Source organism: Lytechinus pictus, chromosome 7, assembly GCF_037042905.1.
Source record: "Lytechinus pictus isolate F3 Inbred chromosome 7, Lp3.0, whole genome shotgun sequence".
Lineage (NCBI taxonomy): Eukaryota > Metazoa > Echinodermata > Echinoidea > Temnopleuroida > Toxopneustidae > Lytechinus > Lytechinus pictus.
This window is the reverse complement of record NC_087251.1, coordinates 17,554,165-17,582,055: the sequence shown is the minus strand read 5'-3', so window position 1 is coordinate 17,582,055 and position 27,891 is coordinate 17,554,165. Positions and strand designations below refer to the sequence as shown.

The window sequence follows — 27,891 nt, the reverse complement described above, 5'->3', positions numbered from 1 at the left end:
GACTGGCCTGGGTCGAACGGACATATAACAGTATCGCCCTAACTAAGTTGATATCACCCTCGTCTACGACTCGGGCGATATAAATCTAGTTTGGGCGATATATGTCGTATCGCCGCCCCCCCCCCCCCCCCCGACGATCGACGCCAGGCAAATGAGTCTATATCGCATTAATATGTCGAAGGAATTTGACGATAAGGTTCTTTCCGATATGAAAGTCGAGGAGGGAGATCGAATTTTGAGTGAAGGACAATATGGAACAGTTAAATTTGTTGGCCTCGTTCCATCAACAGAAGGTGAATATGCTTTAATTTCTGTCTTTTCTTTAGTCCAGAGAATCGTCTGCGATTCTTTAAAGTATTGAATTTTAAGCGTAGACTCTTTAAGTAATGTTAGTCCCACTCGTGTACTTATTTGTAAGTTGTACACTGCCCAATCGTCGCTCAGTTTACGTATTTTCCCACTCAAGGCAAGCCAAGGGTTCATTACCATCTAGACAGCTGGCAGCCGTGTGTTTCGAGGAGTTTTTCAACATTTTTTTATTTTTTAATTTCTCCTCGTACACAGACGGCTCGCTAGCGTGTCGCGGCCATTAGGGGAGGTACAAATACAATGCAAATTCCCCCCGACGGGGCTCAACGATTTTTGTCTTTATTTCATATCATAAATTATTAAATAGGTGTCTGAAGCCACACTGAAAAGTGTCAGCATAAAACAGGCTGATTTAGGGGGAAATATGGCACATTTTTTCTGGAAATTCAGGCTGCTATAAAAATGTGATCTGAATTAATTATTAATTTGTGTTTGGCATGTATGGAAAGAGAAAATTCAGGTGCTTCTTTTGAAAGTAAGGTCTAAGGACAAGTTTATAGGATTATTTGAAATTAGGATTTAGAGATAATTTGCAAACCCTTATTTGTGTGTGTGTTGAGATTGCCATTTCCCCATGCGTTTTCTATGGGAAAATGAAATTTCTGTTTTGAACAAATTTTTTCACTTTGTCGCAATTTTTCTTTGTGATCTGGTTTCCAAATCTTTATAAAAATCATACCATCAGAAAGAGCATAAAAATTCCTATTAGACACTTTATGGACAAGTTTTTGGCATTAATAATAAATTTATAACAGCTCTCGGAAGCAAAAAATTTGGAATTGTGTGTGTCCATTTCTTAACTACACAGTCTATGGCAGAGAAATGCTGAAAATTGACCTAATTTCATTCTTCTTTTTTGCAGCCAATAATTGGATTTTTTTCAAAAATGTTACATTTCTGTCAGTTTGAAGTTCATTTCTCTTCAAATTCACAAAGAAAATGTGATATTTTCTTGAAATAAGAAAAATATTTTTTTTTCTCCAGACACCCTATAAAATATATATGAAAATAAATGGACAGAAATGCAAATTAATATTCCCTCTTGAGTCTTGGCATTAATTGCCAAAAACGAGGGAAAAAATAAAGTTAAAAGAAAAAAAAACAGCGACTTACCTCGGCTGTCGTGTAGCTCCTAGTTCACTCGTTCATCCGAAGTCGATATAACACACAAACATATGCCGTTGGAAGAACTTCCGGGTCAACTGCGTATCAAAACCATTGGCCAATCAGATCATCTCTTTTATGTCGGGTTTATGAATACTAAAATTATAGACGTTTTTTTTTCATTTTCCTTTTTCTCTTTCTCTTTCCTTTTCTCTCTTTTTTGTTTTACTTTTCTTTTTCTTTTTTATTTCCCCTTTTTTCTTTTGTTTCTTTAACTGCTCCTTTCTTTTCCCCATCTGTAATGTGTGACGTAAAGGTCATGGGGCGGAGTCTGACTTTCGTCGGCCACTCTTTCATGAATTATTCATTACCAAGATGGCTGCCCACTAGTCCGAGTCGCAAGTGTAAACTTTCAGAGTTAATCCCCTGATTGCCAGTTTTAAAGCGGGAATTAAGGGTAAGAAACTGTCGTTACTTATACATTTTCAGCTATAGGTGCATATGTATGAACTTTTGGTGGAAAATATTGCGGTATCGAGGAGAAAAACAAGAAATCAGCAGTGGCCATTGAGCCCCTGTACAGACGACGGTTTAACTTTGGTCTATGTATTTGGTGAGTGGAGCCAACGTAGTTCAGCGGAACAACCAACATAACAGAGACCGAAGCTTTTGGTCTAATTACCATCCTGCCTGTGGGGAATCTACAGGTAGGACTATGGTATGCCAATGCTGTACACAGCACACACTTTAAAAAATCATTAAAATATCACTTTTGTGACAAAAAATACTAGTTTCCATACAGTTGTAATTTATTTTTCATGAGTAACTTGGGAGTAATTTTTGTATTCACCAGACTGACCAGAGAGGGCTCAAAAACTTGAATTTTTGGCATATTTTGTGTACGCCCTCTATTAGTGGAAAGTAATATGGCAAGACAATTGTCATTTTTCAATCTCTATTTTTAATTAAGAAAATAATAATATAAAGAATCAAATTTACTTAAGAGCCAAGTTATACGATGAATAGCTGTAATGCCTAATGGAAACTGACAGTGTCAAAAAATTAAGCATTTGTCCCAATGAAAAAGAGAAAATAAGCCAAACATTGCCAACCTTATTTCACCACAATGACATAGGGAGAAGTAACAGAGAACAAGGTACTATCATAACCTTGTTCATTGAATGAGTGGTATTTTCCTTTATGTTTCATTCAATTAGCTACGATATCCTTCCATATGTCATCTGAAGAAAAGATACTGGAAAATCGTTTCATAAGATAATAATTATTTTAAGCACCGCTGCGTAATTCGCCTTTTTTTGCACCCCTTCCCTTGCACCTGCCCAATTCGCTGCTCACCACTGCCCTAATTCTGCTCACTTAGCGTGCGCATCCATACATGTACTCACTTCAAGCGATGTTCGTGCAGGCTCCACTCCTCTTCACTACCGCTACACTACGCTCCACCTACCCGAACCTCAAGAAACTCGCTCTGATACTGCGAGTGGCAAAGGTTGGAAAAAATGCATATTTATTGTAAAAATTATACGTCGAAACGGCATCATAAAAGAAGAAAAGCTTAATTTCTTACTTTACACCCTAATTTCACTCCATATCCATCCTCCGGTTAGCCTCAAAATTGGTGATTTAGAGCCAACATTGAGTTCTTTACACGTAGTCGATGTTGTTCATGCATACATGTATGAAATTAATATTTTACTTCAAATTAAAAAATCTAAAAATCACTCAAATTCAATAAAATTATATTTTTGCAAATGCACCATTCAATTCATGGAAGAAAATGTAAATATTTGACTGCAATTGCAGATACATGTATTGCCTAAAATCATTGCTTCCTTGACTTGACGAAGTTCTGCATTGCTGCAAAAGCATTAGATGGCGCTCCAACACTTTAGCATGCATGCTAGCTGCATGTGTAGAAATTTTCAAGTTCAAGTCATTTATTTCCAATTAAAAATTACAATATAAAAATTCATAAAAATACATAATCGAGCAAATGTAAACCATATTCATGTATTACTAAAATCTTCCACATAAAATATATAAGTATACAATAAGCTAACATTTTAAACAACAGAGGAAATAGGGAAATTATAAAAAACCCAAAATAGAGTTTGTCTAGATAACCTCCCCTAAAGGAATTAGACAAAATATAATTGACAAAGTAAGATATAAGAAACTTATTTGCCCACAATTAAACATAAAGAAAAACCAAAGAAAATCAAGATCAAACAATAAAGGGGAACAAACAAAAACAGAACCCAACAAACCCTACACAAAAAAGCAAAAGGTGGAAAATAAATCTACACAAGTTGAAGATTGATTAAATGCCTCTTGATACTTATTTTAAATGCATTGTAATTCCTGATAGATGTTATAATACTTGGCAGGTCGTTCCAAACCGTTGGTGCTTTGTGACTGAATGAAAATAGCAAATAGGATTTTTTGACTGCCCATAAATGATATTTATTTTTATTCCTTGTATTATAGTTATGTACTGAGGTATTTAATGAAAGCATACCATTGAGTAAAAAAGGCAAAAGACCAATTTTATATTTGAACAATAAAATCAAGATGCAATATCTATTCAATTGATAAATGTCAAGAATTCGGAGTGATTTGAACAATGGCCTACTATGGGCATAATATGAATTCAAAGAAATTTGTGCAACAAATCCAGGCAGCGAGCAAGATTTCTGTTTTTTTTGGGGGATTTGTCTTATTTTGGGTTTGGAATAGCAATAGTAGGCAAATTCAAAAGTTAATGTCCTACTGGTCAATAACAGGTATGATTTTAGCTGTCAATTACACTAGCAGCTCTCGTCATGAATATCACTTGGATGAAAGAAGCCACTTTTTTGGGACCTTCCTACTGAATGTGTTTGTGAAAACATTCATAGAAGGGGAGGGGTGGGGATGAAGAGAGAGGGAGAAATGGGCTAGGAGTGAGTTGAGTTGGTGTACAATTATTATATATGGTAAGGAAAGGGTAAAAAGATGGACAGAAATAAAAACAATTAGAGCTGAAGGCAAGAGAAAGTATTGATTATTCGATAATGATAATCATAATAACGACGATAAGATCATTTAGTTCTTTGTAAATTACACGGCTCAATGCGGTCAACTTAATATCACAATCAGTAGGTGATTTTCAAATATTGTTTCAGTGTCTTATTGGTAATCATCCATGCATAATCCTTTTGCTGCCTTTGTCTCATGCTAGGACAACAGTCAAACAAAATTGTTGAATGAAATGAACATCACTTTCTTTTTTTCTGAAGCATTGTTATTGGTTTTGGTGTCACTAAAAGAGCAGGAAATGAAATTTTTGAAAATGTTGATTTTAAAGAAAATTTCAGATACCGCCTGCCAAACAAGTTACAGCAATGATTTAAATCATTTTTCAATCCATTTTTTTTGTTTTTGGGTAACAAAATTTGAATAAATTTGATTTTGCATAATAAAATACAAAAGAACAAGTGGGGATATGACATCATCAGTTTGCTCATTGAATGTCATAAAGACATGCATAGAACTGTTCTACCAAAATAATGCAAATCTTTAAAATGTTATAACTTTGTTATTCCTTGTCCGATTGTGATGAAATTTTATTTTGTGTTTGTCTAATTTTTCTTTATCTGTTCAAATCATACTATATTCAACCTGGAGTACCCCTTTAATTTTGGTTTCATTCTATATTACTTTTGTTTTGATACACAGGTATTTGGCTAGGTGTTGAATGGGATAACCCTGAGAGAGGAAAACATGATGGTAGTCATAAGGGCACTCGATATTTCCAGTGCAGGTACTGTATAGAATTTTTACATGTAAATAATAATTTTGCACAATAGGTCATATCATAAGCTATACAGGTTGAAATGAAGGACTGAGAAGTGTATTAGTTATTTTTCCCCCATAACATTGGAGCTATAAGACCATAAAAGTTGAAGATATTTATTCACTGAGGAAATAGTGATTTTTAAAGCTGGTCTGCTGGTGTATTAAAAGAGAGTCTTATTGAAATCTTGTCCTGACTTTAATAGTGTGTGTGTAAAATTCTCTGGGGATAGCAACGACAAATGCCATTTATTTCATTCCCAAATAGCAAGCTCAAGAGTGCTTTGCGGAAGCCTTTTTAACAATTTTGTATTGTTACATATTGTTTCACAGGGAGGTGTAAACAAAAACATGGCATTTTCAAAATTCCTTTACCACTGAGTTTGGACATATTCTATTGAGTCACTTATCATGAACCAAGGCAGGCCCTTTTGTTCTCATCAGGGGAGTGTTTAATCAACGTTTTTGTCCAACATGTTGTCAGATGTTGTCAGATATGACCGCTTTCCTTGATTTTGATTGGCTGATAAGCAGTGTTACTATAGTAAGTGTCGTATAAAATGGGATCTGTCAGATAAAACGTCTGACAAGCCCTTTCATGAAATTCTCCCCTGGGATACAGAGGGTTCTGAATGTAACTATCAAATTAACATCTTCATTTTCATCTTTGATACCATATCTATCCAGCTCACCAACCAGTGGTTCGTTCTTACGCCCAAAGAAAGCCGACTTTGGCATTCAATTCCTGGATGCCGTTTCCTCCCGTTACATTCCAGAGAACATCGAAACAGCAGATTTTGAAGACTCCTTGGCTGTCAGCTGTAAAGCTGTGGAGATGGTGGGTGCTGAAAAGATAGCCAGAAGACAGAGGCAAGTTGCATTATAATGGGTGTAGGTTGGGACTGAGACTGGGTAATTGACGGGAATGATGGTCCCTCTGTCTACTTTATCATTCAAGTGATTGAAAAGAAAAGAAGAAACAAGGGGATATAGGGAGAAAGGAGGGTATTTAGGCGAGTGATAGGTCATAGAACGCATTTGATCAGGGTTTTTTTTAATTCCATCTTTTAATCAAAATCAGGCTTTTGTTTCCTGTTAAGTTCAAAGCACAGTTGTATCCTTTCTTATTTTCAAATAAATGCTGATAAAAAATGTTGCTTGCAAACAAATGACATTTATCCGAAAATACATTTCTTTTGGGGAAGTACATGTATGTCCACAACCTCAATTCTAAACATGTTTAAATGCCGATGTTATTATAAACATGTTTTAAGTGCCTCTAATCTAAAATACAGGACTCACTAAAAGCATTATTTCTGATTAGCAATTCAAAATTTTTATTCTGCCTGTTCCGTAGACATTAATTTCACATGATCTTTTGATTTATGTACAAGTTTTAAGGTCTGTATTCATCTTTACTTTTAATACATTTCTCTTGTTTTTTGTGAAATAATTTATTATAGCTCCTTTGAAAACCTGAAGTCTGTTGCCTTACATGAGATGAGAATCAGCAGAGCTGGAGATGAGAAGGTTGCTGAAAGACTACCAAGTATCCTTTTATGTCACTGCAAAAGTTTTTGACTCTCAAACAGAATAATTATTGATAATTATACTTGCTTATAATATCCAATGTCTCCGAGCATTCTAAAACAAATGCAGCATAATAACCCTGGCTTAAGCCGAGCAACTGTTACGCCCTCAAGTGTTTCAAGCATTAAATGTTTGCTAGATATCCATTTACTTCACCTGGGTTGAGTGCAGCACAATGTGGATCAATTTCCTGCCAAAGGAAATTACGCCATGGCTGGCATTTGAACCCATGACCCTCTGTCTGAAGACTAATCCACTTGGCCACAATACTCCACCCATTGTTTTATTAATTTCTACATTTACAATACAGTTCCTTTTCCTGTTTTTCTTTTATAAAAAGTAGAATAAAGTGGCATGTATATAAAACTAACTGTCAATCAGGAAGCCACACCCAGTCTATTTAGGGTTAGGGTTATTACCCACCCCCCCAAAAAAAAGAATAAAATTGAAAAATTAAATAGTAAAATATAGCTCATCCTTATTCTCCTAATTGATATCGATATTACAAAGAAAAAATAGATGAATCGTATGATGCTACTTTCAGTAATATTTTCTCTTCAATCTTAGACTTTCTTGACCTAATTCAATTTAGACATGAAAGAATTAGATGTATCAAAAAACCTTCTACCTTCTTGGGAGGAGCTGTCTAAAATTACCGCCAGCATGCAAAAACTCAAAATTTTAAATGTTAGGTAAGTACAATACCAGCAACATTATTTCTTATTTACTTGATTTAAGTATCATAACTTTTATGGATAGGCCTATATATCAAGACTTCATTTAATTTTTGCCATTATTAACTTTGAAGGTTTAGGGCTACTCGAGTGTGAACTGTGCATACTGTGCAATATAAATCAAACTCCAGCTCTCAAGTCCTTTAAAATACTTTTGAATATAGAAATCTTGTAAGTCATCTTTGGATTAGGGAGCTTTATTTTTACGTGTCTGTCCAATGTCACATCTGTCCATCACGTTTTTGTCCTCATGAGAACCTTGTGCATATTGTGCAGATGATCTGATTAATTTTGTTAAATCTGGTCCACAGTAGTGTTTGTTCGCAACATTATCTGCGCATATTTTAGTTTGAGCACTGAGATCACAATGAATGAGCAGATTATTAATCAGCTATAGGTTTCAGGCAAGTTTTCCTGTCATCTACACTATAAATGAAATAAATAATTGAAAATTCCTCATTAACCTGATGACTGAAGTAACTATACCTTGTCGCTATTATGCATGTGACAGGTGGGTCAAGTTGCCCCATGAGATTCCTCATTGCCTCTACTTTTCTGCTGTCCAAGGCCATCACATTGTATCTGGATTAAAGCCCTTTTAACCCTAATTCTCCCGGGGGGGGGGCCATAATGGCCCCCCCCTTGACAATTTTCGCGATATATCTGCTGCGCAAATTTTTTTGACCTCGCCGCTCACTGACTTTTTACTTTCAAGTCTCGCGCAAATTTTGAGACCAAATTTGTGACGCCCGGGTACACGGTTACGACATTACGCAACATTATGTAAGTGCATGTCAGACCCAAAATTGCTCATAAACGTGATTTCATGTACAAATCCAATGCAAATTGTGTATTTAGCCAAAATTCATAAATGTATCATTATTTCTACTTTTACTGATTAAACTAAATTAATTTTGCCTTGTTTATGATCAGAACTAAGTCTGGAATGATTTCCATTGAAAAAACAATAAAAAACAAAAAGTAAAAAAACAAAGAAATACATAAGAAATTCATAAAACAATAAAATACATAAGAAATTGATTTCCGAACCGAAGTTTTTTTAATTGCGATTGTTAAGATTGCTACAAAGAATTTTTTTACCAAAAATTAGCATTCTAGGAGCTTTATTTAGTGAATTATAGCAAAAAGTATGATTTATGCATAAATTAGCATAATTAATTCATATAAAATAAAATATCATTATTTTGGAAAATTTTACCATACAGCCTTGTAGATTACATCGCACACTACCAGTGTGCAAATTTTTGCGTCGCTCGCGCAATCGGCGGCCGAGATCTTAAGGGGGGGCCATAATGGCCCCCCCCCGGGATTGACAAGAATCAAAATACCCCGGGAGATTGAGGGTTAAGGACTTCACATTATCCTCAACATGACAGATTACCATATTCTGTCATCTGTCTTTTTCTTTCCTCAATTACCACACAATTTTGTTCGTTTTCATTTTCCCATTTTATACTTCTCTTCATTCAACTATATCACAAATTATTTTCCAACTACCCATTTGAGGGATCAACTTCAAATTTTATATGGGGGTGACAGTGATCTGAGTTTGATATTGGGTAAAGCTATTGGTCACACAGGTCATGTATTTAATAGAGAAAGAAACCATGGAACAAGTTAGTTGGTGTGAAAGTGGAAAAATAAAAGAATCAGATCAGTAAAAAATTGAGCAAAGTTGGACAAACAAGTAAGTCATGAGCATTTGAATGTTGAGAACACTAATGTGATGGGGATCCTCCCACTGGCAATGCAAACAAGATCTGTGATGTAACACACGTACAACTTTCTTCTTTGGACTCTGAAAACATAGTAACAAATCCCTTTTTTGCTCATTCTAATTATAGGACAAACTCGCAAACAATTCATCCTTGTGAAACCTGCATTACATGTCTTTTCATTAAAAAGATTTTATGGTAGAGTAGATGGAAGAGAAAATTTAGGTGAAATATGTACTAAAGTAATGAGGAAGTTATATGTGTCTGATCTTGGTTGCATCGACAATGGGAGGATCTACATAGCGTTAGCGTTCTCGACATTCAAATACTTATAACTTTATAATTTCATCTCCAATTTTACTATAAAATTTTACTTAATATTCAATTACTTATTACTTTCTTATTATTCATTCAATATTTCTCCAACTTTCATCAGTCTGTTTCGTTTATTTTTCTTCATATAAATTTAACTATTTCAAGGGTTTCCTTCTCCTAAATCATTTCAGGAGATATTTGTGTGAATATTTGTGATCAGGCAATAGTGGAGGCATAAACTTTGACTGTGGATTGTTCTCTAAATTTTCATTTTGATGCTCCCGTTATTATTATTTTTTTCTTACTGAGCACCTTGTCTTCTTCTTATACAACCTATATCAAATGAAAGCATTGAGCGTGTGGTCTCTTTAACCAATCAGAGTGCAGTACTCTTGTTTTCAAGCTGCTTAATGTACTTAGCCAATGAAAAGTGTGATCTTGACTTGATTAAACCAATTCTTGTTTTGAAACATATACCATTTCAAAGCATAGATACTCAGCTTTATCATGATCTAAAGTCATTCGGGCTCAAATAGAAATAAAGAGTAAATATAACAACTTTTGTCAGGTGAAAATAATTATTTTGTAGCATGTTTTAGATCAAAAGTTTCGCCCTTCTCACCAGACCTGAAATAATGATTCTTATTCTTTACAATGATACCAAAATTATGAAGTTTGATATATATATATATGTAGAGCAGCAATGACCAATTTAAAAGAGGTGTTACCGTGTTTTGTCCACACCCAGCTCATTAAATATGCAAAACCTTTCTTGTCATGAATATCACAGGGATAAATGAAACTACTTTTTGAGGACCTTCTGACTGACTGTTTATGAGATTTGAGTTGTGCAGTTACTTATTTTCTCCTTGTTCTTTTATTATTTTGTAATAGATTTTCCCAACGTCATTCTTGTACTTTTAATCTCATGAACCTTCTCTCATTATTACTATTTTTCTCTTTCTCGGCTCTCTATCAGATGCTCTGCCCCACTGTTCACTATCCTCATCAGCATCAAAATTATGTGTTAATATTTGATTATTTGTTTTTGTCTTCATTTCAGTGAAAACAGATTTGTTCTACCTACCAGTCCATCTACTCTTTGTACTGCTTTTTATGCATTAGAAGAACTTTCTCTCAATAGATGTAATATCACATGGAAAGAGGTAAGATGATTAGTAAGAACTTTTCATCAATATATATGTCATATCATATGGAAAAAGATAAGGTGATTATTAACCCCTTTTCCCCAATATAGACGTAATATCACAAGGAAAAAATAAGATGATTATTAATAGCTTATCTTCAATATAGATGTAATACGACATGGAAAAAGATAAGATGATTATTTATAGCTTGTCTCCAATATAGATGTAATCCGACATGGAAAAAGTTGAGGTGATTATAAACATCTTTTCCTAAATATCACTCAGAAAAGCAGGAAGTTAATTAATATAAAATTCCTCAATATGATATATAGATGCAATATCACTTAGAAAGAAATATCATTTTTGGGAACTTCACCTCACTTTTGATGTAATACACATCAAAAGAGATAAGGTGATTATTTTGAGCTTTGCCTCAATATAGATTCAATATCTCTTCTCTTGGACAGAGGAAAGATGATTACTAAGAATTTTTTTTCAATTTTGATGTAATACACATGGAAAGAAAGAGGATTATTGACAACTTTGCCTCAAAATTGATCTAATATCACATGGAAAGAGTAAAACAGTATACAAATAGCGAATAGGCATGAGTGTGAAGGTGCGAGATTTCGCATGAGGTGGAAGAAAGAAACTATTCCACGAGGCGTTAGCCATGTTTAGTAGAGTGTCTCTTTCTTTCATCGAATGCGAAATGTCGCACCATTGCACAAATAAGAATATTCGCTATTTGTGTTGTACAACGCCTTGGAAGTTAGCGAAAATATGAACAATAATGAGTTTTTTCCTATGTAAATCTATGGAAATAAGAAAGGAAATCATTTCAACCGCGCATCTGATCTGCAGCGATGCGCATTTCAGCCAGCAAGCCCAGCCCTACGCGTATTGCTCCTGAATTTACTATGCGAATCCCGATGAATAATATTTTCATAGTGATGTCACCTTTTCCTGACCCGTGCAACGGTACATTTTGGACAGAAGCCTCCCATTTGCTCACGTACAACAAGCCAAGAAGGCGTTGTACAGTGTTGATTGTTGTATAAGCAAACCCCTGTAATGCAAAGTTGATGTTCTTTAGTAAGCAGAATATATGAGAATAAATACTCAATGTTATGTTTTGTATAAATGCAACATAAAACATATTCCACATGCTTTACGGAAATGGACTGAATTTTTCGAGATTATAATCAAAGGGGTTGTCTGTGCACGATTCTATTATATGAGCACTAATAAACAAGTGTTTTTGTGTTAAATGTTTTTTTTAAGTGTGAAAGTTAAATGTCTGTAATGCATGGATCTACTGTGTTATGAATTTTACAAATAGCACCTGACACGCAAAATTTGAGAAAATACAAACTTCGTACAATATAAAGTGTATACAAATTTGTTATACAATATGTTCAGATGAAACATTTGTCATTGAATTATCATGTATAAAGAAAGTTTTCTGAATATTTAAATCCCACTTATTTTGTTAAAATACTTTATATTATACCGGTAGTTGCTGATGTCTTCAACTATGTGGCCAAAACTGAAGAAACTTCATGCATGCTACAACAGAATAGCAAATCTTGACAAGTAAGAATAAATTTGATTATTCAAATCAATTCAATTCAACAGAACATTTATTTTCTTCCTTTTTTCACAAAATATCATTTTTCAATATAGATTATACAAAATCATTTGTCATAAAAATATAAATGTATAACTTTTGTTAACAGAAGAAGGAGTAGTTCCCTGAAAGCAAAAGCTTGTGATGAGACACACCTTTAAAACAAATACATACCCATTGCTGTCCTCTACAGTGATAAACTTTGCCTTTTGCTAAATCAATGGTGATTGATTGATGAATCATATCGATTTATCAGTAGTGGAAATAAAGTCATGGATGTTTTGTTTATTTTATTTTAGTTTACATCCAATAGATTATGTAGTAGAGCTATTCCATTATTATTCATCCTCCTATATTTGGCTTACATGAATTGATTTGTGTTTCTAGTTCAAATGGAAAAAATGTACTTCTTGTAAATTATCATGGCTTGAGTGGTTTATGAAGCGAAATAAGATGAACCAAAATATGGATCAGTAATAAAAATTGGTTGTTTGATGTATGGAATTGCCAATACATGGCACATCTTCATCTGATTAATGTTGATCCTTTCTCTGACTAATCCCTCCCCCCTCTCTCCCCCCCCCCCATCTTCATTCTTTCTGTCTCTCTATACTTACACCATACAGACCATTAGAAGGCACGTTTGATCACCTAGAGTTATTGAATGTAGAAGGGAATCAGATTGAGACATGGGAAGGAGTCTTACAGCTTGGCCATTTACCAAGGTAAACCTTGAAATAAACTCAGGATACTTAGGATTATACACATTTTCCATAGACGCTACCCTATCATGTTATCTCTGGTATAGTACTTAATGATTATAAATGTGATATGATGCTCTACTGGACAGTGCGGTACTAGAATAAATGAAACCAATAAGAAAGGATACCCCCCAAAAAACTTGGTGGACGGTATATGAATTTCAAAAAGAAAATCACATATCTAAAAAGTTCAATATCTGCACTTTGATATAGTACCTCAGTCAAAGAAAATAACCCAGAAATAAAGTTCTATCTTTGAAATATTGCCTCCATTATTTGATAAAATGACTGTTTCCTATCGTAGCCTTTGTGCTCTTGCACATTTAGCAAAGAGTGCTGAGTTAGTCTAACAGCTCTTTAGCCTGAAAAACATCTTTATTTACTAAAATTATTGAAAGTTGCATCTACAAGTTTGAAACCATGTGCAGGGCATTTATATTTCTTGGTCCTGTATATTCGCAGGTTGGAAGGCCTAATACTGAACAACAACAGCATTCCAAATATAAGCTTTGAAGATGCTTCAATGGATGGGAAAACAAAGTACTTTAGGAGTCTGAAGTCACTTTCTCTTCATAATAATAGGATAAGTGAGGTAAGACAGCAGTGATTAGTTTGCCAAACTTGATTCTAATTGTTAAACTGTATTAGACATTTTTACTTTTTACATGTGTTCATGTACTGGAAATTATTATGTTGATGTGGAGTAGAATACCAAGGTCCCAGTTACGATAGATCTCTTTTGCCCCAAACTCATCTTATTGGGGTTGCTGGATATATGTGCTTAGACGGGTTCTCAACCGACTGCTCTTCAGTCAATAATTAAACTTGGATTGCTTTTAAATTGAAAGATGCTAGTAAGCAATATATGTGTATACTGTATATATGTAATTCAGAAAATGAAGAAAAGCAATGTATGCTTTCTTTATTGAGATGATGATTGAAAAAGAGGAGTTTCAGTGTTTACATTGCTTTTGAATCAATTGTGTTTTTCTTCAGCTTTCTAAAATCTAGAGCTCTTTCATATGCAAAAGACTGATGGATAAAATCAAAATTTTGCAATCTCCTTAATGCCACTAGAACTTGTAACTACATGCTTGTAACACTGTCATTAGCTCTGACATTGTATATTAAATGTCTCTCTGATTTATGTTCAGTGGAATAGTGTGAATGAATTGAGGAAACTGCAGTGCTTGGATGAAGTGAATATGAAAAGAAATCCCCTGGTGCAGAACGAAAAAGCATCCACCGTTAGAGGTCTCTTGATTGCCAAGCTGCCTTCGTTGTGTCACTGCAACCACAGTGCTGTAAGTAGGAGTTTTGCTTGATGTTGTTTCTGGCATTACATTGTTAGCTATCCAATAAAAATAGATATTCAGTAAAAAGGTACACAATCTACCCAACGTGCTCACAAAAGAAACATTTATTTTCAATCTTAAACATAAATTCCAGTTGTTTAACAGTCACAAAGTAGGATTTAAAAGAATAAACAAAGTGATATCCAAAGTGTCGGTATGTAGTCTGTGTGTATAGTATGAACTAAAATTATCTTTCAATTGATTCTACTGATAGAAAATCAGTAATTTTCTTTAATTGGCAAAAATATGGCACTCTGTCAATCGACAGATCTTTTTTTCAAGCAACGATAATGCACAAGCCAATGTATGCTTATCTGTAGTTTCTATTTTAGTCTTCTTTGTTTTTCAGCCTAGTTTTCATTATTACACACTTGGTTTGCTTAGATTAGTTTGAGTTGGAAATTGCTAGGTCTAGATCTAGGAAGGTATGAAAACAAGCTTGTTCTTAGAAAATTCACAATTATTGCTCCCTGTGACTACTTGACTCATGCAATAATTCTTTCATGTTAGGTATCAGAGGCTGAGAGGAAAGGTTCAGAAATAGACTACATGAAGAAATATCATGAAGATTGGTTGAAGAATGGAGGAGGAAAGGATCAACCTGGCTCAAACCTTCAAGCAGATTTCATCAGAAATCATCCCATGTATACAGCAATCATCAAGAGTAAGACAAAAAAATATCATATATTGATAGGTTTCCTTGCAATGTATTATCTAGAATGCCAAAAATTTCCAAATCGATTGTAAATATACATGAAAATGTATTTTCATGTATAAAGAGCTATATATCAAGACTAAATCAAAATATTTAGCAAAAAGACATTCTTGTTTCATTTTATCTGACATATATGAGTCCTTATGAGTCCTTTATTTATTCTATTTTCTTGATTATTTTATTTAAAGAAATGTTTTTTTTAAAGAATAGGAATAGATACTATAATACTTGAAATGGCAATTTGATTACATTTTCAACTATAAAAAAAAATGTTGCAATATTTAATGTTCTTTTTTAGGTTACATTTATTATTTTTTGTTTTATTCTTATTAGCATTTCATTTTATTTTCCATTTTTATACTAAAATCATGTCATTTATTCATTCCATCTCCAGCTATGATACAGACTGATTCTGTACTAGGGATGGAGATGAAATCACAAACCGACTAAATATTTGAATTATGAACTACTTGTAATTGTAACTGTAAATGTATTCTGCTTTATTTGAATAAGATATGAACTCTTACAAGAAAGTTGTACTTTTTGTATCATTCTGTATATATGTTTATATCAGTGTCGAGGCTTTAATGGTACTCCATGTATTCTTTTGTGGACATGTGTGTGGTTCTGAAACAGACCACCCAAACTGTAATAGGGATGGAGTATACTGTATAAAGTATGTACTGTATGCATCTATAATCTGCCCAATGTAACACAAAGTTCATTGACCCATTGTCTACTGGAACTTGGTGATCCCTGTACAAAGCCTATTGGAATCACATAATTCAGAAGCCAAAGGGTTAATCAATAATGAATATATTTAGTGCAATGCAATTTTATTAATGACAGAGTATGGAGCTCCAGAGGTGAGTGATGACTCACAATCCAAGCCAGGTGCATTGAAATCTTCTCTTCTAGAACTCATTTTAAGCTGCCCTCAACACACAACCAAGAAATCTATCAAGAAAAAACTACCAGGTATGTTCATGTTCACTATGAATGCCAATAGGAGCATTTCATGAAAGGTTTGTCAGTGACTTTAAATGACAGCTAATGCAAATCCTTGCATCTGATTGGCTTAGAGCAAATTAGTCGGTGAAAATCACTGACAAATTTTGTTGTGAAACGCTTCCCTGAAATGGTATATAGGATACAGTGAGGAAATACAACAAATTTCTTACCAAAACTTTGAAAGCAACTATACTCTTGGAAATGATTCAATATCTGATTTATTATATGTCTGAATTATTATTTACATCTTATTCTGTATCAAATCTTTTTTTTTTTTTATGTTGCCAATCATCTTCTGTGGCATAGCAACTCTACTGTTGGAAATGATTTAAAATTCTGATCTATATTATACATGTCTGAAGTATTATTACATCTTATTCTGTATCCAAATTTGGTTTTACTCTACAGTGCATCCCAGAAAAAATGAAACCGAGATTCCATGTCTTTTTTCTTCAAAGGCAATTGAATTTTTATGTCTAATTTACATAATCATATAATTTAATTATTCCTCTTTATTTTGATACATAACATGTGACGAACACTTCACGCATTAATGAGCAAAAGTTTGAAATTTTAATGTCAAAACCAGGTTGCACTTAAAAATTGTACAAGATTGATTTGTGATATGTGCTTATTTGATGATTGGCTCATTAGTGTTTCTTTTGTATTCTTTGTTAAGATTCTCTCACTGATCTCTGAAATGAGAAAGGATTCAGATTCACACATGAGTTTCTGCGCAAATCGTTTTTGATATGCCTCAGTATTTATTGTTTGTAATCTGCCATGCGTGAACAATTTGCTAAGCTGTTGGTTTGAAATTAGAGATGAGATTCCACTCTAGTCATGAGTATCAAACTTATAGTAAAAACATATTAAATAATTGTGAAATCTATCTCTGAAGGCAGGTTTCCTTTTTTGTGAGACACACTGTATAGCAAATCGTTTTCTGTTGCATAATGATTAATTTCCCCTGTAAGAATGTCTCTGTGTATTTGTTTTCTCTCAGTTACCATGGATATCACAAAAGTCAAGGGAATGATTCAGAAACTCTTCAAAGTAGATGTCGCCGACCAGAAGCTTTCTTATCTCAGTCCAAAGGTATGATTATTGACAGTAATTTTAAATAAAGCCTGTCTAAAGCTTTTTTTAATGTGAATTATACTAGAGTATCAACAAACATTACAATAATACAAAAGTGTAGTAGTCATGGAATGCATTTTTTTACCTGTTAGAATTTAAATATAGCATTTTGCCAGTCATTGGGATTTAAATTTAAATCTAGCACCCTCTCTCAGTTATTATGTTTTATTTGAATAGCACTTTAAGAGCACTTTAGTATTCAGAAAGCAACTGACAAAGATCGTATCCTGAAATTTTCAGCCCAAAAATGCTTGTGGGCTTTTATGTAAATAAGACAAAATACACAGATGTATTATTTTGATCTGGCATCCGATCGAATTTAATTTTGATGTAGAATATTTGTCCAATAAAGTACACTTTATGTCCATCACACCACAACCGTTTTGAGGCACATGCATTAATATGATCGAATAATGAAATGGAATAGTGACATGCACTATTAGGGGGATTTTAAGGCTAAAGATAGGCTTGAACCACCTTTGGGATAATTCAAATCTGTTTTATAGTTCACATAAAAAGTTATTATTCTCTCAAATTCATGGAGTAAAGTAAGAATTGAGAAACTGGGAGGTCGGACGTGCAAAAAGGTTAATTATCTTATGGAACTGCCCATTTGTGTCTTTATCATGTTAGAGCCCTAATTCTAATCTTTTAATATTCTCAGAATTCATTTGTTGATATGAATGTTGTTATTGTCATAAGTAATTTTATTTGAAAGGTTTGGTTTTTGTCTCGCATGCTTAGCAGAGCGAGACTATAGGCGCCGCTTTTCCGACGGCGGCGGCGGCATCAACATCAAATCTTAACCTAAGGTTAAGTTTTTGAAATGACATCATAACTTAGAAAGTATATGGACCTAGTTCATGAAACTTGGTCATAGGGTTAATCAAGTATTACTGAACATCCTGCCTGAGTTTCAGGTCACATGACCAAGGTCAAAGGTCATTTAGGGTCAATGAACTTTGACCATGTTGGGAGAATTATTTTCAAAATCTTAACCGAAGGTTAAGTTTTTGAAATGACATCATAACTTAGAAAGTATATGGACCTAGTTCATGAAACTTGGGCATAAGGTTAATCAAGTATTAGTGAACATCCTGCTCGAGTTTCAGGTCACGTGACCAAGGTCAAAGGTCATTTAGGGTCAATGAACTTTGGTCAAATTGGGGGTATTTGTTGAATTACCATCATAACTTTGAAATGAACACGAACAAAGCCCCAGGTAGCGATGGCCTGAGTGCAGAGTATTACAGGTGCTTTTGGAATGATTTAAAAGATATGTTAATTAGTAGTTTAAATACTGGTTATGAGGAGAAAAAAATGTCATCCTCCCAAAGTCAAGCTGTTCTCACATTGTTATATAAAAAGGGTAATAAAGCTTTATTAGAAAATTGGAGACCAATATCACTTCTTAACATTGATTATAAAATAGCTGCAGGTGCATTGGCAAAAAGAATGAAACAAATTATTCCGCATATTATTTCGGATGGTCAATCGGGATTCAGGAAACATAGGTCGGCATTAGAGAATGTGCGACTTGTACAAGATGTTATTGACTATTGTAAAATGAATAATCAATCAGGTGTTATCATGTACATAGATTTTCAAAAAGCGTTTGATAACGTTAGACACGATTTTCTGTTCACTACTTTATGTAAGATGCAATTTAAAAAGTCATTTATTCATTGGATACAAACGTTTTACACAAATGCAAATGGTAATGTCTTGAACAATGGTTGGTTGTCACAAAAATTTTATTTTAATCGAGGTGTAAGGCAGGAATGCCCGTTGTCGGCTTTATTGTTCTTGGTAATTTCTGAAATATTAGCTCAAAAAATTAAACAAAATCCATCGATTACAGGTATAGCTGTACCAACTAAAGAAATATCTCTAGCCCAGTACGCCGATGATACTATAGTATTCGCCAATGGAACAAATTCTGTACAAAATATAATGACTGAGATTAATAGATTTGGAAATATAGCAGGGCCGAAAGTCAATTGGTCTAAATCTAAAATAATGAAGTTAGATGAAAATATAGAGTTAAATGACCTAGAATGCGGTCGATCCAGTAAAATGTCTTGGAATATATGTTGGTAAAAACTATGTTGATGTAGAAAAAAGAAATTGGGAAGGGAGACTTGGAAAAGTCGAAAATATACTTAATTTATGGAAAATGAGAAATCTGACTTACTTTGGGAAAATATCTGTCATTAAGATTTTAATTGCATCACAATTTGTTTATGTTGCTTCGGCAGTTCCTGTGCCCGATTATATTTCAAAGGCATTGAATAAAAAATTATATACATTTTTATGGAATTCCAAAAAAAATAAAGTTAAGAGAAATGTATGTTTAAACAAAGAAATTGATGGTGGGTTAAACATGGTTGATGTGAAAGCCAAATTTTCATCACTTCGATTAGCATGGATTTATAAATATATGGATGAAATAAAGGGAGCATGGAAAACTCTTTTTACCTATTGGACAAATAAGATTGGTGGTTTTCCATTATGTTTACATTATAATTGTAATAGTGTAGACATTATTAATTTAGGGAAAAGGTATAATCTACCCTCCTATATATCGATTTTCTATATGTTTGGGCAAATTTGAGATACCAGAATTTTCTAAAAATTACTGATATTCCAAAACAAGTTTTATGGAATAACAGTAATATAAAAATACAAAATGAAACACTAAATTTTAATAAATGGAGGAAATCTGGTGTATTGATGGTAAATCATGTTATAAAAGAAGGTAAATGGAAAAACCTCAATACGGTATTTGATGATTTTGAAAACAGAAAATTATTATACAATTTTGAACTACAAAAGTTGAAGAAAGGATTTCCCAACACCTGGCTGGAAAATAGATCAAATGCACAACAAAAGGACATAATGATTATACCTAATCTTATTGAAATATCAAATGGTGATTTAATTGATGTAAATATCTTGAAAGCTAGGCATTATTATCATTATTATTTAGAACATAACAAAACAGAAGCATCTTTCTTTATGTTTTGGCAAAATTATTTGGGACTTCAGATAGCAATTAATTGGGACAAAGTCCTGTATTTTAAAGTTAGACAAATAAAAGATAACAAGGTTACAGAATTTAATTTTAAACTCCGGCATAAAATACTTCCGTCCCAATCAAATTTATTTAAATGGAGTTTAAAAAATGATGATAAATGTAATCTTTGTTTACTTAAGGGAACAATTATGCATATGTTGATAAAATGTGAGAATATAAAACCTCTATGGAAAATGGTAGAAGACACAATTCTTTCTGTTTCTAAAGTACAGGTCTGTGTTAATGAAAACATAGTAATTTTAGGTTGGAATATACAGGAACCAAAATACTGGTTAATTAATATCATTTTGAATTTTACTCAATACACCATTTACAGAAATTATATTGAAACGAGTATGAAAAAAGGTTATTACTTTGTTAATGTAAATAGATTATGGATGAATTTGAAAATGAAACTAAGATGGTATTTAAGTTCAAAATATGTTACCAAAAATAAGAATACAAAAGAATTTGACAAATTGCTGGAACTCATTTATTGATTGATTAATTTGATTACTGTATATACTTTGTGATTTGTAAATTGTATTATAGAGATGTAAATAAAGTCCCTCGAAAGAGGTTTAAAGAGAAAAAAAAATCATAACTTTGAAAATTTAAGGATCTAGTTCATAAAACTTGGACATTAGGTTAATCAAGTACCACTGAATATCCTGTGCGAGTTTCAGGTCACATGGCCATGGTCAATGGTCATTTAAGGTCAATGAACTTTGGCCGTGTTGGGGGTATTTGTTAAATTACCATCCTAACTCTGAAAGTTTATGGATCTAGTTCATAAAACTTGGGATATAAGAGTAGTCAAGTATCACTGAACATCCCCTGTGAGTTTCAGGTCACAAAACCAAGGTCAAAGGTCAGTTAAGGTCAATAAACTTAGGCCATGTTGGGGTAATTGTTGAATTGCCATCATAACTTTGAAAGTTTATAGATAGAGTGAATGAAATGTGGACATGGGTGTAGTTGACAAGTCTTAAGTCACCGTTCAAATGTCATTTATGGTCAATGAACGTGGTATTATGTCATTATATGAATGGTGTTTTTGTGAATGATTATTTTATAGTAGTTTTCAAAGTTAGCACTGCTGCTATATTAAATCGCGTAATGCAGGCGAGACTGCCAGAGGCTTTCCACTTGTTTTTTTATTTAGCCATTCAAGTCAATGATTTCAGGAGATAATAAAGTAGCTTGTAACTGTGATTGAGTATTATCATATTTGTATTTCTTGTGTTTTTTTGTTTGTACAGTTACCTGATCAGGAGATTCCTCTAGATAATGACCTGAGACAACTGGGATTCTTTGGTGTTGAATCTGGAAACACAATAATGATCAGATGGTGAATTCAGATGGCTTGTGGAACGAGATGGTCTATGTTCAAGCTGACTGGTTATACAGCCATTCGTAATTTGTAATGCCGTCTTGGAAATACTAGTAAATTCAATCTAGTATGAGAGGTAGTGAACTGTCAGACGTTTGATGGAAGTTATCTTTATTCGGTTCACCTACAACAATAATTTTGTCGATTTTAAATTTCCAATGGGTAATTCCATGAAGTATTGAACCTTCTTGTACATCTGACCCCCATTTTCTTTATTCTTACTTCACTTCATGTGGTATTTCAACCTTTCATATGATCCAGAAAACAGATACAAATAACTTTAGGCAGTCCCACATATAAAAAGTCTGATAGAATTGACCCAATACAAATCATATAACTGGAAATTTGGACTGCTATGAAAAGCATATTTTCTTTTCTACAGATATAAGGGGATCAAATTACGTACTGAATTATAACCCCAAGCAGAACTTCTAACTATGAAGTATCCAGTTTAAGGAGACATTTTCAGCATCCCTCTAATTTTTTTCTAGTGCTAAAAAAAAATAAATAAAACAGCAGAAATTCAATTCCACCAACTTTTTTTTTCTCAAAATGACTGCCCACGATCTATTTCAAAATTAAAGATAATTGACAATTACTTAATTTTACTCACCCCGGTATGATCCAGACTTCATATTGTTCCATGTGATATTTTGGGATATTTGTATGCATCGTATATATATTTTGGGGGTAAAAATTTGGGGTAGTGTGACCAAATACTTTAATAGTGAATTGTTCATAAATGGCAGATTACCAACAATATGAAAGTGTCTCTGAACAGATCTGTGAAGAAACTCACTTGTGAATCTGCATCCACTCTCCAGTTAGAGATTTGATAAAGAAACTTAAGAAAGAAAACAAAAGATATTCCAATATGCTTATCCCTTTCTTATGGGAGGTCTTTGTATCCTGAAATGTTCTCATTCGATAGACCTCTGATATAGGCTGGAACCAGGTATTGGGCAGCAAGCAATCCCTCATGAGATGATTAGAACCTTGTTTGTAGCTCTTCAACGACATGGTCACTGAAAAGATATTATATATTGATTCAGTATTACTCAGAAGTTGATTGATCTGCACTGTATCCTGCATTTGCACGATGTCTCCGAAATCTTGATCTTTGTTTTCGCTTTTCCACATTGTATTTCCCGCAATTATTTCTATCTGCCTCCAAGCATAATTCCATCTCTCTTCCGATTGCTGCTCACTGATGCACTCATGTGTCCTCTTGACATTATTATAGGCCTCTCTTCAATCACAAGTCCTAAGCCTGGAGATTCTTGGTCACTGGTACAATGTATATGAGAATGTGTTGACAAACAGCCAGACTTACAAATGAATTCAGGATCCTCAAGCAAGCAAATGAAAGTTTCAGAGTTCATGTGTGGATCACCACTACTTTCATCAGCTATCACAATTTAAAGATTGTATTTACTTTGGGATACTGATAGAGTCTCCACTCAATAACTCCAACAAGTTGGACATAATATTGGAAGTTTCTTGCATGCTCGTATAAACTGTCATCGCCTCCATCAGCCTCATCTGTATCCAATATTTCCTTATTATCATGACCTTCTCGTTCCCAGAAAGTGTCCCTTGGCAATTTCTTTTCTCTTAGCACCATCTCCTAAGAAAGCTGTGATATTCCTTACTTTATCAAAGAGATTTCTGATTGATGTCAGTTTTGTATTTTCCTGCAATTGCCAGATTGAGAACGTGAGAACGACAATGTACATAGGTTGCCATGGGATAATTATCTAGAACTCTCTTCCTTTAGCCATTTACTCTACCACTCATGGTGGCTGCTCCACCGTAATCCTATCCGAAGAGGTTGGAGAGGTCTGATCCCCATTCTAGGAGGGCGGGATCAGTGCATCATACATCACGTTGGACTCCATTTTCTTGATATGTTGAAATCCCAAAAATTCTTCACAAAATGCTTCGTCTTGGTTTATGTGATGCTTACAGATCCTCATTTTTTCCACTGCAGACACATCAGTTTCATCTGCCGTCACGCTCCTGTACTGCAGAATGGATGATATTCTCACAGATATTCAGTTTCATTTTTAATCCAAGGTGGGGTAAACTTGGCATTTTTTTAGGTGTGTTGTAGAGGCTCTTTCAGTGCAGTGTCAAACTTTGCTTTTCAGTTGACAAAAAATCAAAGTTCCAATCCTCCTCTTTTTTAATCTTTTTGTCAATTGCCTCTTAAAACAATTCCTTGCATCTCAAGGTTTATGTCAACATCCATTATAGACAAGTGTCCCTGCTTTGTTTGTTGCTTTTCTTTCTTGGCTTGTCTTGAGAAGATTGAGTGGATATCCCGACCTGTTTTCCTACTGTGTTGATGAAACACATCTGCATCCTTATGAGCATCACTTTGCATATATGATGATCATGTTATCCGTCTTTTTTAATAATAATAATAAAGGATTTGTATAGCGCACATATCCACCTTGCTAGGTGCTCAAGGCGCTCCTATATTACCCCGGCTGATCTAGTCTACCGATTCTGTTACGCACAGCTTTTTGAGGAATTACTTCCTGCCGGTACCCATTTACCTCACCTGGGTCGAGTGCAGCACAGTGTGGATAAATTTCTTGCTGAAGGAAAACACACCATGGCCCTCTCTCAGAACCACTAGACAACGATGCGCCCACATACGTTGTGTTAATAATATGTTTTAAATACCCCATCAAATAAAGTTTGAAGGGGATAAATAGGATTTAGCGTACTGTCTCCTTCAGTTTTTATCAAATTCTCATGAAATTTGACACACACCTTGGTCTTTGAGTAAAAGTAGGCAAAAAATATTTCTTGTTTTGTAAAGTGTGTTGCCATGGTAATAATGTATGATGGCAAAAATTAGTTTAAAATTTTGTAGTTAGAACAAGTTCCTCACTTTTAAACATTTCTCATGAAATATGGCACGCACATTGGTCTTGGGTTAAAGATGGGCAGGAGATATTTTTTCCATGTGTTGGAAACTGTGTAGCCATGGCTTTCATAAGTCCAAGACTCCTGAAAGCACCCCTACCCAAAGTTTCTTATTTGAAGTCCTTAGTAAGTGTAAGTCTTGATGTGAGCAATGAATGTTTCTTGTCATCTGGTAACTGTTGTATAAAACATAGTTTGTCAGATTAACATCCGACACATACTTCCTTGAAATGTTCCCCTGAATCTATCTCAGATATTTCTCAGCTTGGATATCATATAGGTATATTGTGCTTTTAATGGATAGTTCATGTTGATGTACAAGACAATCGAACCATTATGGACTAAAAATATTTAATGAATTACTGATGAACGAAAGCTAATACTTAAAGGTCAAGTCCACCCCAGAAATATTTTGTTTTGAATAAATAGAGGAAAATCAAACTAGCATAACGCTGAAAAAATTTCATCAAAATCGGATGTAAAATTAGAATATTTCATATAATAAAATACAAAAGAAATAGTGAGTGGATGACATCATCAGTCTCCTCATCTGCATACTGACCAGGATGTGCATATAACTATTTTGTTGTCTCACCTGCATAGCAGAGTGAGACTATAGGCGCCGCTTTTCCGACGGCGACGGCGACGGCGGCGGCGGCGACGGCGGCGTCAACACCAAATCTTAACCTGAGGTTAAGTTTTTGAAATGACAGCATAACTTAGAAAGTATATGGACCTAGTTCATGAAACTTGGCCATAAGGTTAATCAAGTATTACTGAACATCCTGCCTGAGTTTCATGTCACATGACCAAGGTCAAAGGTCATTTAGGGTCAATGAACTTAGACCATGTTGGGGGAATCAACATCAAAATCTTAACCTAAGGTTAAGTTTTTGAAATGTCATCATAACTTAGAAAATATATGGACCTAGTTCATGAAACTTATACATAAGGTTAATCAAGTATCACTGAACATCCTGCATGAGTTTCACGTCACATGACCAAGGTCAAAGGTCATTTAGGGTCAATGAACTTTGGCCGAATTGGGGGTATCTGTTGAATTACCATCATAACTTTAAAGGTTTTGGATCTGATTCATGAAACTTGGACATAATAGTAATCAAGTATTACTGAACATCCTGTGCAAGTTTCAGGTCACATGATCAAGGTCAAAGGTCATTTAGGGTCAATGAACTTTGGCCAAATTGGGGTATTTGTTGAATTACAGCCATAAATTTGAAAGTGTGTTGGTCTTGTTCATAAAACTTGGACATAATAGTAATCAAGTATCACTGAACATCCTGTGCGAGTTTCAGGTCACATGATCAAGGTCAAAGGTCATGTAAGGTCAAAGAACTTTGGCCACGTTGGGGGTATTTGTTGAATTGCCATCATATCTCTATAAGTGTATTGGTCTAGTTCATAAAACGTGGAAATAAGAGTAACCAAGTATCACTGAACATCTTGTGCGAGTTATAGTAGTTTTCAAAATCAGCACTGCTGCTATATTGAATCGCGTGATGCAGGTGAGACGGCCAGAGGCATTCCACTTGTTTAATTAAGCAAAACTTCAAAATGTCATAACTTTCTTATTTTACATCTGATTTTGATGAAATTTTCAGTGTTTGCTTGTTGAAGTTTTCTCTTTTTATTCAAATCAACATTTTGTTGAGGTGAACGTGTCCTTTAACAAAGAAATATTGTGTCTTGGACATCCCATTCTTGTAGATTGATGTAAAATTTCTTGAATGCTTGCTCATTTTATATTCAGTCAAATATATTACTATTTATGCTAGCTAAAGATATTATAGAATGGATGGGAAAATCCCTGCAATCTGATTGGTTGAGAGCTATGCAAGAATTTTTACTGGGTTGCATGAACGATATCCCGATAATCAAAACGATATCCACTGTAAACAAGCTATCGTCCGAAAAGGTCATTGTGATGTCATCGCGCATGTACTGTTACGCTTGTTTACGTCAAAATTTTGAATTTTTTCGATCAAGGCAGAATGAATCAAATAAAGGATGCAAAATTATCTGTAAGTACAAATACGTTACCGTAATTGTCAAAGGGATTAAAACTGCCTGCATACTCGTTAGTTGAGAAGTCCAGACATACGATCTAACGTTTAATTATAGATTTACTGCCCTGGGCTGGCTGTGCACAGCCAAATCTCCACTGCGGGCCCAGGCAGCCGTAGGCACTGGCCCCCGGCGCGGCCCGGGCATACACACACAGCTATTGGAGGTCTGAGGCTGCCTCATAGATCTAGTCAATGCAAAGCTGTATCTGGCATTTTGGGTATAATGATGCCTTTGTGCCAACATATTATAAAGTTAGGCATACATATTTATGTTTTCCAGGGTTATCAAAGGGTCTGCATTACATTTTGGAATTTTCATGCATCCGGTAAAAAATCATGCGTCCGGTAAAAAAAATCATGCGTCCGGTAAATATTTTCATGCGTCCGGTAAATTGAATTTACCGGACGCATGAAATTATCATGCATCCGGTAAATCATTAATTTTTGTGGTTTATTCAATAAAATTTTTCCATTCTATAAAACAGATGATGCATGGGTTTCTTTTGTGGGTCATTGGAACTGTGTGCACGCGGTAACTTTGGCATTATGGTCTAAACCCACTCGGCTGCGCCTCGTGGGTTAAACCATGCCAAAGTTACCTTGTGCACACAGTTCCTACTGACCCACTCTAACCCATGCATCATTTGTATACTGTCCAAATAAGTGTGTTATGAAGATGTTAATAAAATCTTTTATCAAAGTATTCTTTCTGGATTGTTCTGGTGTATTAAAAACCATTTATCACTGCAACAGACATGCCAACTGTTCCCTTTTTAGAGTATTTGTTCCTCTTTTTTGCTATAAATACACCAATACTTTTTTTGTATGATTTGTTACTTTTTTTATATTTCTGATCATTGAGTTTGTATTATACACAGCACGTGACACTAGCGCTGGTCCAACAGTCCCAGACCGGTAAAAATCACTGTCGGGCC

General features: G+C 34.3%; 1 protein-coding gene across 1 annotated transcript; it reads left to right on the top strand.

Moving 5' to 3' along the window:
• Positions 1-27,796, top strand: LOC129264848 (tubulin-specific chaperone E-like). Its single transcript, XM_054902802.2, has 15 exons — positions 1-293; positions 5,212-5,296; positions 6,016-6,198; positions 6,792-6,877; positions 7,511-7,610; positions 10,767-10,869; positions 12,371-12,447; positions 13,108-13,206; positions 13,705-13,834; positions 14,397-14,546; positions 15,108-15,261; positions 16,162-16,290; positions 17,330-17,421; positions 21,802-24,555; positions 27,569-27,796. Exons 1-14 carry the CDS (start codon positions 152-154, stop codon positions 21,892-21,894), a joined length of 1,623 nt encoding a protein of 540 aa, XP_054758777.2. The 5' UTR covers positions 1-151; the 3' UTR covers positions 21,895-24,555; positions 27,569-27,796.
• The last annotated feature ends 95 nt before the right edge of the window (positions 27,797-27,891 follow it).

Excerpts from the sequence above, each read along its gene's own strand:
- LOC129264848 (XM_054902802.2), top strand. The coding sequence starts at position 152 with ATGAGTCTATATCGCATTAATATGTCGAAGGAATTTGACGATAAGGTT. Across the intron at positions 7,611-10,766 it reads CTCAAAATTTTAAATGTTAG|TGAAAACAGATTTGTTCTAC; the intron begins GTAAGTACAATA and ends TCTTCATTTCAG. Across the intron at positions 13,207-13,704 it reads CAGCTTGGCCATTTACCAAG|GTTGGAAGGCCTAATACTGA; the intron begins GTAAACCTTGAA and ends GTATATTCGCAG.